Raw genomic sequence first — 12,808 nt, 5'->3', positions numbered from 1 at the left:
AAACAGCCCTTGCAGGTATTGAACCCAGGACCCTGTACACTATAGTCACAACAGTTAACCACTATGCCATGACAGATGTAAAATAATAAGTCCTTGGAAGGCTTGAACCAAGGACCCTCCACACCATAGCCATGGCAATTTACCACTAAGCCATCTAAGCTGTACTTTATTCTCATTAGTGTGATGGTTGCATTGTACATTGTCCTCATTAGTGTGATGGTTACACTGTACCTTATCCTATTAGTGTGATGGTTACACTGTACCTTATCCTATTAGTGTGATGGTTACACTGTACCTTATCCTATTAGTGTGATGGTTGCATTGTACATTGTCCTCATTAGTGTGATGGTTACACTGTACCTTATACTATTAGTGTGACGATTACACTGTACCTTATCCAATTAGTGTGATGGTTACACTGTACCTTATCCTATTAGTGTGATGGTTACACTGTACCTTATCCTATTAGTGTGATGGTTGCATTGTACATTATCCTCATTACCTTTTCATCATTAGTGTGATAGTTACATTCTACCTTATCCTCGTTAGTGTGATAGTTACATTGTTCATAGCTTCATAGGTTGGTACTAGGCTATCAGCCCTAGGGCCTATACAAGCCTAGCCATAACAATTCCCTGACTATTTCTTCCCACATTATTTACTTTCCTGGACCCCTGTCTAGCAGGGCGACTGACGTGATCCCTGGGGTGAATTTCCTTTCTCCCATCCAATCGTCAAGGTTCTGCTTGAAGAGGTCCAAAGAGGCACTCTGCTTGACATGTATGGGCAATCTATTCCAGAGTCTGGGGAGTCTCTGGGTCAGGAACCTATCCCTCCAACATGTTTTGTTTATTGTGATGACAAGGTTTAGATCCCTGGAGCGTGTAGCTCTGAGGGATTGGGATTTCTTTAAGTGTAGCATGTCCAACAGCTCTGGGTTTGACATGACCTTGTATGTTAAGCAGAGATCGCCTCTGAGTAGACGATATGTGACAGACTATAGCTGGAGTTTTTTAAGACGGTCAGCGTAGGGCATCTGCTTTAGGCCTGTGATTCTTTTAGTGAGGTATTTCTGAGGCCTTTCCAGTTGTTGCAGATGTCTTGAGAGGTACATACCAAATGGGGCGTTGTATTCTATAATGGGTCTAACGAGGGATGAGTACAGTGGGACAATGACCTCCTTTTTTCTGGATGAAAAGCCCTTCATGATGAGGTGTGCCACATAGAAGGATTTCCTGACCGTTGTGGCGATGTGGTTATCGAAGGTGAGACCACTGTCCACCTGTGTCCCTAAGTCTCTTATCACACTTTCTGTGTTTAGTGTACTGCCACCTATATGGTAATTCATGGATACATGTTTTTTCCCAAAGGGGATAACAATACATTTCTTGGCATTGAGCTTGAGCCCATGGCTCTGGCACCAAGCATCTGTTTCTGTAAGGCCCTTTTGTAGAGTTACACTGTACCTTATTCTATTGGTGTGATGGTTACACTGTACCTTATCCTCAGTATGGCACCACATCTTTATTTTTCTGCATGTATCAGCCCATTTAGTGGCTCATTAGATCCTTCTTCAGTACTTTTTCAATTTCCCAGCTCCTTCTTCTGTGAAAGTCATTGGCTGTAAAATTAACTTAATTAAAAAAAAACTATTAACTGTCATTCAAAGGGAAGAAGGTTAGACATGGGAAGCCACAGTAAAGACTGCATAACAAATTAATGTGATTGCCTTTTGGGTTCAGCAGACTCTAGTTATCACCATTGTGTAATACTGACAAGCCAGCACAATGAAATCAATTATTGTAAAATGTATTTATTATTATATATGATATCCAGTCATGTCAACATAATTTTAATATTCGTCTTGACCAAGTAACATACATTCCTTAGAAAACAAACCTGAGACACTTTGATGTGATCCTGTGGAGAAGGTTCGCAAAGTCCAGTCAGATTCGGGTTGATATTTTGGCCATCAGGGTACAGATAGCTAAACAAAACAAACAAGACAATATTGCTGAAACCAGAGTTAATGAATAAGGTAGACTCTCAACAAAAAATGGCATGTCTTGAGTTTTGCAACAAGTAAGAAAATGTGTGACAATTTATTTCCAACAGTAAACACATAAAATGTCTCCTGCCACTGTATACACACCTAATTTTGTATGTGTGTGTGTGTGTGTGTGTGTGTGTGTGTGTGTGTGTGTGTGTGTGTGTGTGTGGGCTTCTCTGGTGGAGGGAGTGTTTTTTAAACAGTCAAGAAAATAGGGAAATTATTAATCTGACCTGAAAATATTATTAGTGGTGGGAGTGGAGAGAGAAATCTATGAGTAAGAATTGCTTTAAGATGCCCACAGCCAGCAGTTAGCAATTGTTTTAGGTAACTCAGTAACATGCAGCAAATCTGTGTCCTGGATGTCACTGTTAGACAGTGACGCAGTAACCTGGTTAGTCCATAGTTACATCTATTGAATACAGGAAATGTCGCAGATCTGGTGCCGTGCATGGTTAAGGCCTTGACTCCATCCCAGGTGGCCCAGGTTTGATTAGTGGCTCAGGTGTCTGACAGATTGGCAGTGTGAGAGAGACAGAGAGAGAGAAAAATTGACATTACCATCCTGGGATGGAGGGAGGGCCAAGGTGTATCATCTCTCATGACAATCACTAGTGGAGACTGTTGGCATTGTGTGGCTAAGGGTGACTGGACCAAAGAAGAGGAAGGGTGGGGACCTGGCTGACCTCTTGCTGTGCAGGTGGGGTGATATGCTGCATTTACCCATTTTCCCACCTTCCCTTTGAAGTAGATCATAAACAAAAATACGCCCGTAAATGGTAGACAGGGAAGATCTACACAGTACAACATTAAGATCTGCACCAGCCCTAGCAATATCAGAGTAAGTGCAAGGGTGCTGAGTGGAGGTGGTAGTCTCAGTGATGCACATATGGCACTGGGTGTCACATGATGAAGCAAGGAAGTTCCAAAAAATATAAAGCAATAATTTTGTGTCTATTTCAGTATGAAGACTGAACTTTTTACCACTGATTTTTTAGACATGGAAATAACTAAATTGTTCAGTGGCTCTTTGGCTACATCAGTGTATACAAAACCATTTTCTAAACATTATTTTTTTTAATGTTATAATAGCTGACATCTTAAACAAGTGATTCAAAACATTCCCAAGTCACGGTTTATGAGGATGCAAACTTATTTGTTGTACACAGAAAGGTTATGAAACATTTTCACAGGATCCTAAACATAGATTTAAACAAAGGTCTGCACTATTACCAGGCTCGATCAAATTCACATGGAAGTGTATGAAATAGGCAGGTTAAATTTGTTGTGTTATTCATCAAGGCAAGCTAAAATATGATCCAAGGAGGATACAATGCAATATGTTTTGTTACAATTTAATGTTCACATATATTTTACATTAATGAAATTATGCAAAAACATTGGCAAATTTTGCTTAGCAATCAGATATTGAAACGTCTTGATTCAGAATCCAAGTTTTGCTGTTGTAGGAGCAAGTGCTTAGCAAAACATTTCAACCACCATAAGATAAACATTAACCTTAAAACTTTTAAGACTTATTTCAGTGTTGTAGAGGGAAGTAAAAACTGTGGTAATCACAAAAATTGTTTTGTGCTGATAACCAATCCATTTACAACAATAAAAGCATACCAATTGTTTCAGACTATACCATTAATTACATTCCACACTAAATTTATGGCTTATTTAATAGGTTCATAGGTTCATAGGTTCATACTAGGCTATCTGCCCGAGGGCATTTATAAGCCTAGCCCATAGTTTTGTGGCTTACGCCACCCCTTTAGTTTGGAGAAACTATGCCCATTATTTTGCTGTGCCTCTGTCGAGCAGTGACACTGAGGTAACCCCTGGGGTGTATCTGCGATCTCCCATCCATTGGTCAAGATTCCTCTTGAACAAGGCCAGCGAGGTGCTCTGCCTCACATAAACCGGGATTTTGTTCCACAGCATAGGGAGTCTTTGGGTGATGAATCTATCCCTCCAGCACGTCCTATTAATAACCGTGTCGAGGTTTAAGTCATTTAGGTTACTACTAAGCTAATTGACCTTGTGAGCCATTTTAAGCCTAACCAATTACCCCATGTGAGAATCAAATCCTGCACCTTGTGTCTGTAACATCACATTAACCATTATGCCAACCTCCCAACCCTAGCTGTTCTGTGTGAGCTGCATTCACCTCAGTTATGTGTCCATATATGATGTCAGTGCCTTCAACCACACATTTTTACTGATAAACATATAGGCATATAATGTACAACTGATTTAACGACATGAAACAGGTAGCGTTGTAAGACTGTTAACAGTTCCACTGTGTCACATGTGATTCAAACCAAACATTTTATTTGGATGTGATATACAGCTTGATGTCCAGTTGTGGCATAAGTACAGCTGTAGTGTGACTGTACTGCATCACGGACATATCACATTAGTATTACACTTGATAGTTTGCATAAACACATATGGATGTATGTCAGGATTTCATAGGTTCATTAGGTTCATAGATTTGTTTTTATGGTCCTTTTTATGTGGGACAGACCACAAATGCTATTTAAAGAAATAAGTGCACATTTAAGTGACAATCAGTATAAGAAAAATAGAAGTACTCTATTTAAACACGAGTGTCACCTTTACATCTGTTGTTATTGATAGTGTGCTATGTAATTTTGCTATGAACAAAACATATAAACAAACTATACTAGATAGAAGGGAAAGAAAGTGGATTCCCAAAACAGGAGGAACAGTTAATCCTGGTTTAAGTGAATGGTTATAAACTTGTTTGTGAAGACTGACAAGATGGAATTAATCGTGATTGTGGGAAAGTGAATATAAAATCTCATTTGCCCCATTTTCATGTTAATTTCCCAATATAAAAAAGAAGCTGCCAGCATGCAGTGAAACCGGTTTGTGTTACAATTTTGAAGAACAATAAATAATTTTGAGATGACACTGGAATGCTGGAGCCCTTTAATGTGTGTTTGTGTATGAGTGTGTGTGTGTGTGTGTGTGTGTGTGTGTGTGTGTGTGTGTGTGTGTGTGTGTGTGTGTGTGTGTGTGTGTGCGTGTGTCTATATCCAGACTGGCTAGACTGGCTAGATACTCAGAATCAGGTTAAATGACATAGTTACTTGAAATGTTATCAGCAAGCCATTGTGCACACTTTTCTTGAAGTGATCACTTTGTATTACACATGGTAATTATAATTTTCAAAGACTGTTCCATGCACATCTGTAAAGAACAACAATGGATTTAAAATACACTTGATTATTCAATTTGTCTGCGTGTAGTTTCATCACTAATTTGCCTTTGATAAGATGTTATACTGCTTATGAAAGTTTCTCAACACACACATATTAAATAGACTGACAGGAAATTAATGTTATGATGTTAAAATGTTATGATTTTAGGCTGACTTTCAAATGATGACTCTGTTAAAAATTAAACGGTGCATGAAGGACTGATGAGTTGCCATGTGATGTTAGCACCTGCTTTTCTTTCACACAAATGAAGTGGTTAATGTCATAGTAGTGCTACATTTTTAATCTGAGTACTAATAACTAAGCTTGGCAGTCGGTATTTACTAAATTTTGACATCATAACAAGCTGTTTGTTTGTTATTGCTGCTATTCAAAGGCACCAGCCTTGATTTAATTCTAACAAAAGGTCAGTACATAACAGGGTGAGTCTAGATCAGCTGCTCCCTTTCATTCGTTTTCTTTCTGTCTTTCTCTTTCGTTATCCCTTCCCTCTTTTCTTTCTTTTACTCTTATCTAAACACTTTCCTATGTAACATGCAAATTTCTCATATCAAGTTTCTTTCAACCCCTTTTGTTAGAAAAGTCTTGCAGTTCTTTTCACAATGTGCACATATTCTAAGCTAGTCATACTATTATCTTGGAAGGTGCTGTTTTATCATAGTACAACACTACACTACACTACAATGTGGACACTGTTGTCCTTACTATTATTATTTATTTTTTAACCCAAACATTTATGTCATACAAACATACTGAAAAGAGAGACTAATAAATCATCCATCTAAATAGATATCTATCCATCCATTTCCTAAACTGCTTATGCTGATAAGATTCACAACTAGCACATGAGAAGGACAGGACAGAGCATGTGTCTCTAACATCAGCAGCAGTTCCCATCTCATCATAGGAATACCTAGGCATGCTTAGGCCAGCTGAGAAATAAGGGGGTATTCAGAAAGATAGACAATGCAACTGCATTGTGTTAAACACTGCAGAAAATTTAGTGCATGGTAAATCCATTGTCCTTAGATATGTAACAAGGCCAAGGCTGCAGTAGCATTTCAATGAAAGGAAGGAAAAGTAAATGGTAACAGCTACATTAATGGCAATCAGCACACCAATGAGTGTGCAAGGAATGTGCGGTCATGTCATTAGCATAATCCACACTGTAAAGTGGTGTGCCTGATGCTATATGCATTCGCACATGCATTGAGGAAAGGGGGGAGACAGCTACGTTAACGGCAATCAGCACACCAATGAGTGTGCAAGGTATGTGCGGTCATGTCATCAGCATAACCCACACTGTAAAGTGGTGTGCCTGATGCTATATGCATTCGCACATGCAGTGAGGAAAGGGGGGAGACAGCTACATTAATGGCAATCAGCACACAAATGAGTGTCCAAGGTATGTGCGGTCATGTCATCAGCATAACCCACACTGTAAAGTGGTGTGCTTGATGCTATATGCATTCGCACATGCATTGGGGAAAGGGTGGAGACAGCTACATTAATGGCAACCAGCACACAAATGAGTGCCCAAGGTATGTGCGGTCATGTCATCAGCATAACCCACACTGTAAAGTGGTGTGCCTGATGCTATATGCATTCGCACATGCAGTGAGGAAAGGGGGGAGACAGCTACATTAATGGCAATCAGCACACCATTGAGTGTGCAAGGTATGTGTGGTCATGTCATCAGCATAACCCACACTGTAAAGTGGTGTGCCTGATGCAATATGCATTCATACATGCAATGAGGAAAGAGGGGAGTAGAAGAGCTATACAAGTAGAAAGAGCAGGAAGATAACATTTTTTTTAACTAGTCAGGAACCAATTCTACATTTTGTAATAGGAGGATGGAAGCAAAGAGCAGTTATAAGAAGGAAGGAAGGAATAAGGAAGGTAGCAGGGTCAGACAAAACAACATAAATTATAGACAGAGCAAATGTGGAAGGTACGGGCACAAAAGAGGGAGCAAAAGCGAAGAGATGTAGACAGACACAACTGGTGATGGGGAGGGTTAGACTACAAAGTGGGTATGGGGAGTGAAACACAAGGGGGACAGCAGCAGGATGAGAGATAAGGCAGGCATACTTCTTAACATTTTAGAGGAAGAAATCTGGACAAAGCCATAAATAATGGGAGATAAAGGCCCAAAAAATAGGGAACATTTTTAAAGACTGCTCTTGCAAACATAAAAAGTTGATAAAATAACTGATTTTACATTAGCATGAATTTTATGAAGGGTATGGAGTCTGAAACTGAAATGTCTGTCATTATATTTTTTTACTCCAGCCCTCAATGATGTGCCAATAATTTATCAGAAAACCAACATTTTATGAGTAACAGACCAAAAATGCGATGCAAAAATCTAGACATTTGAGAGGTATGAAGGTGAGTATGGTGGGCCTTCCTAAACGTCCCTAGGAAGAACCATCCAGAGGTTAGTCACATCCAAGACTGACATCCTGGTGTGACCCTATCTCTGATGACTGACTAAACAGGGCTAGCCCTGCAAATGGCTATCCATTTGATTATGTTAGCTGTACAAGGAGACACTCCTGTGAGCCTCCACTCCCCACCTTATAGGTGGCTGTGGAGGATATAAGTAAACAACCCTCAATTGCCATTTTATAAGATCATATTCACTCTGCAGATCAGAATGAGGAGGACAATGATACCCTGATGTGCATGGCCATAACTTAAGGTACTTGTGATACTACATCATATAGATCTATGTGCAGCAAGGGTGCACGATGCAATGATCTACTAATGCAGACTGGTGAACCTATGAGCTTTACACTATCCATGCACGCTCATACTATGCTGCACTGTGTACATGACCTACAGGTCCTGGAATATGCATGGAGTAGAATAGTATACAGTTAGTGGCTGATAACATAGTGTGTCATAGCAGTCATTCAGAGATAATAGTGCTACAGCATCTCATTAACATAATCATGGTGCTACGAGATCCATTTTAGCATGATAAAAAGCCACCATATAGAAGGAGACTGTTTTGATAAGCAGCATAGGAAATGGAACGCAGTTTCTGCTGTCATATTGGAATATTGGTGCACTGTTCTAGGTACAGTGGCACTTACTAGGCTATTGTTCAGTGAGGATCTTAAGAAGAACATAAAAAGAATTACTCAAACCACTTCAAGAAATCTAGAAAGTCTTTATTGGATGCAAAGCATTTGTTCAATATATAAGTGATGCCCAACAGTGGACTGGTAATCCAAGCAGCCTCAATCCTCACCACTAGCAACAGTTGGAAATGTACATTGGGAGGATGTCAGGTACACACACAGTATTTCCTGATGCAGCTCCCTGGATCAAGACCAATTTCCCTTAAGAGCACACATACCACAGTCGGTCCGGGGCTGGTTTCTCCCTCTTTTTCCAGATCCCCAATAAGACTACCTACCCACTAGCACAGCTATAGTTGAGATCTCAGCTGTGTGGCCAAGCCAAGACCTCCAGCACCCTCTCTGTCCAGCCCGTGCTTTGGTCCCTGCCCAAGTAGCTGACACACACACTCTTTGAGGTTTAATTTATACACACACTCACACACACACACACACACACACACACACACACACACACACACACACACACACACACACACACACACACACACACCTGGGACAGGTTTACTAGGTATGTCCCCTTTTGCCCAGACTATATGGTAGTTATCACTTCCACCAGCCATCTCCTTATCAGCTACTTTAAGGCCCTTAACAAAGGGTATCCAATCTTACTGTGTAATGTTACTATCAATACAAATGGTAGTTTGACCAAGAGCAAGGCTATTAAGAGTGGCCCACAATGTCACCAAATAAATATGCAGGTACTCTCTGAACTTAAATATCTCTATACAGATCAGCCACAATGAAAGGTTTAATGGTTTTTAATAATAAATAATAAAAGAACAAGGCAATACTAAATATATATTTACAGTGACATCAGAGTTCAAAATCACAGGAAATATTTAAAACAACATTGTAGGGCAGTCTCAAATAAATAAAGAAAAATAAGTAAGCTAAGCTTTGCTGTGTTCTTGACTATATCTAAGAGAATTACTATACCCTATTTAACTTAGTTAACTTACTTACAGAGTAAGGCAAACGTGTGGTGTATGGGTGTTCTTGTCAGGTCCAAGACATAATACAGACTGCTCTGTCTCACTCAAAGAGTTCTCAAATTAATATCTGAAATGTTACTGCTGGGATAACTTGCAGAATAACATCATTGCTTGTCATCTGACTCCTAGTTTCCAGGCTCAAAACAACGATTGATGGCAGCTGGTAGCATTTAGCATCTACCTGTAAAAATACATAGGCCTCAGACCTTTGGCATATGCTGGAAGACATAAAACAATAAAAACACTTCCAAGACATTACAGAAAGCTCCCTAGTTTTAGACATTGTGTCTCCTTGAAGCAGGGGAACTGAAATATACCATATTTTATTGTGTAGGCATAAAGTAATTTAATTTCAGCTATTTTTCTGAAGTTTTGCTGAACTGAAACTAACCTCCTGTGTTCCAGTTTCCACTGTTAAAATACATACATTTAAAGAGTTACAGTAATGCATGTACATTTCTGTTCTCCTCCAGCAGGGTACACTGTAGATACATCTTTAATCTCAGTACTTTATAAAAATATCTTTTCAACACATATATCTGTACGAACCTAAAACTGTCTTTCGGCTTTTCCCAGTTAGGGGTCGCCACAGTGGAACTCCGGTCCGCTAATGATTGGCAGTAGATTTTTACGTGCTGGCTTGCCGGGCCTAATGAACAACCTTCAATGAAGGAACGCCCATTCACGCATGTCGACACACAGAAGACGCTCTAACTGAGAATCAAACGTGCAACGTCTAACTGTGAGGCGACAAAGCTACCGCAGCACCACCACCGCAGTTGATATGTCTGTACAAAGCTAATTTGCCATATACATGACATACAGTTCTAATACATTTGTAACACAAACATTGTATATCGATCATGTTGATATTCACAAATGACATAATTATTTACAAAATCCCAGACAGCTGTGCTGTAGTATCTCCCTTTGTCACACTTCTATATAAATCATGTTGATATTCACAAAATACATATAATTATTTACAAAATTCCAGATAACTGTGTTGGCAGTATGTCCCTTCATCACAATATCTTTGTCAATGCATATAAAAAGTATTAAAACCACATAGATTTAAACTGGGCAGAGGTTGTTAAGAAGGCTAACTTTAAATTACTATTTAGACCTCTCAACTGTACCTATTTTGAAGGAGCGTACCTATTGTCAGTTCTGATTTACACCTGCACACAGTTTACATATTTTTGGAGGTATGTCCCTATTTACAAATTCACACAATTTTCTGAATCTCCCCATCACACATGATTTCTGAAGCTGTCTAGTACACAAGAAAACCACACTGCATGACCAAAATACCAGTGGCACTAATCGGAGCTGCAGCTGGCTCAACAAGCATCTGGTGCAGATTCCTGATCTGTTATACTACCCACTCAGCTCTTCAGGTGGAGAATAAAAAAGGTCCACTCCTCTTATATAACACTCCTCACCAGGACTTATTCTCCACCTCTGGCCTCTCAGCACTTTAAGTGCAGAGCAAAACAGGCCTTACTCTGATGTTACAAGCAGAGCCACACTTCCTCCCTGCCCCCTCAGCTCAGTACAGAAGTAATAGTTCAGAAACGACACTTTCATGCCCCCAACACTCCTTTTCACCCCACCCTTGCTATACTTCCGGCACCAATAATTTAGTGAAAGAGTACACATATCTTACATCTCCCTTTCCTGAAGCAAAAATAAATTACTTTATGTGGCAGAATGTTGCAATACATTTCATTAAAGATTACAGATTTTAGACTGCCTCTTTGATAATGTGATTATATTTCTCCATCGTTTTTGTCAATCTCTGTTTCTAAATGAGTTTCTGAGTAGCATCCCACAGTCTTACTGGGAAGTGTTACATGGTATTTGGTACACATTTTTATGCTAATTAGGCCAAATATGGGATGGAAATACATACTTTTCAAGGGCCTTTGTAGCTATTTTCAATGACTGTAGGTTGAAAGGTATGTTCCCATGTTCGGTTTTAGCCAGCACAGTACTGCAATGCAGTTGGGCAGAGGTATTGAACTCATGGCTGCTTGCAACATGGCACAGGGTTTGAACTGTGATAGTATAACAGCATATTAGCAGACTGGTCTGTGGTAACCAAATGGAGGCAAGTTGACAGTGCTAAGACCACTGGTGTCTGAATACACACACACTGATCTACATGTGTTATCCACAGATGTACACATCTTGTCAATGGACTGAAAAAATGGCAACAATTGTAAAATTTCACATCAGAAGAGGCTGAATTGCTACTGCAGATCCTACTCACCCATGCTGTGTATGTCCTTGACACTGATACAATAGACAATGCTTTCCAAGAAAGGTGCATCAGGAAGTGAGAAAGATATTAGTGTTGTGGGTGGTCATAACAGAACAGTAGCAGGTATAGTGTAGAATCAACAATATGATACTGCATGCCAAGAACAAATAGAAAGATAATGTCAGGAACAGATCCACCACAGAAGATGGGCTTTCAGCATAGACGCATCTCAGAAACATGGATAGGTTCTTGGTAACTCTGTCTGGGGCAGGTAACAGATCCTTCATACCTGAAAGTGGTTTGGATATGGGAGGTGTGCTGGTGATTATGGCTTGAGTGTCTTTAAGGAATGCGCACACTTAGTAAAGTTCTCTTCCAGTACCATTGATAGGTGACCACTGGTGAGAATGTGTTGTTCGGTAGAACACATATGCAAACTGGTTCTTCAAGTACATAGGGGCTGCAACCATGACAATGTGCACAATAGGTTATGATCTGCCATATACTATAAAAATAATCAACTTATAGAGGTATCTGTGCCATATGCTGCTGGGTGTGACATATGTTCCGGCATACATAATGCCTCTCTTTAGCATGAAGCCATTTATTAAATGTTATTATACAGTCATTTGCATATCATGCATACCACACTATTTTTTCAGTAGAAGGGTCACAGAATTTGTCTCTCTGAACTGGAATCCCTGTGCATTGCCCCTACCATACTATTTTGCATAATGCTGTGCACTAATTGTTCGTAGGCTCATAGGTTCATAGGACAATACTAGGCTATTGACCTGGAGGCCCTTATAAGCCTAGCCAAGAATTTCACCCATGTTCCCACAAAGTCAGCACCTGTTTTCTCTTTCCAGCAGGGACACAGGTGGGATCCCAGAAGTATATTTTCTGTTTCGCATCCAGTCATCCAGGTTCCTCTTAAAGAGGGCTAGTGAGGTACTCTGCTTGACATGGAGAGGGAGTCTATTAAACAGATGGGGGAGTCGTTGGGACACAGATCTATCCCACCAACAAGTTCTATTAATGTCACAAACCAGGTTGAGGCCTTGTGTGTGGGTTGCGCGAGTGGAGTTTGACTT

At 39.9% G+C, this 12,808-nt stretch overlaps 1 protein-coding gene across 2 annotated transcripts in view; it reads right to left on the bottom strand.

Moving 5' to 3' along the window:
- LOC122809292 (E3 ubiquitin-protein ligase CBL-like) overlaps positions 1 to 12,808 on the bottom strand; it is a 645,680-nt gene that overhangs the window by 150,336 nt on the left and 482,536 nt on the right. For both annotated transcript variants that reach the window (XM_044080672.1, XM_044080673.1), the window contains exon 6: positions 1,900 to 1,987. In XM_044080672.1, the coding sequence (XP_043936607.1) occupies positions 1,900 to 1,987 (88 nt within the window). The remainder of the gene's footprint in view (positions 1 to 1,899; positions 1,988 to 12,808) is intronic.

Source organism: Protopterus annectens, chromosome 8.part0, assembly GCF_019279795.1.
Source record: "Protopterus annectens isolate FY-2018-M chromosome 8.part0, PAN1.0, whole genome shotgun sequence".
Taxonomy (NCBI): Eukaryota; Metazoa; Chordata; order Ceratodontiformes; family Protopteridae; genus Protopterus; species Protopterus annectens.
The sequence above is the reverse complement of the archived record's forward strand: the minus strand, read 5'-3'. Positions and strand labels throughout refer to the sequence as shown.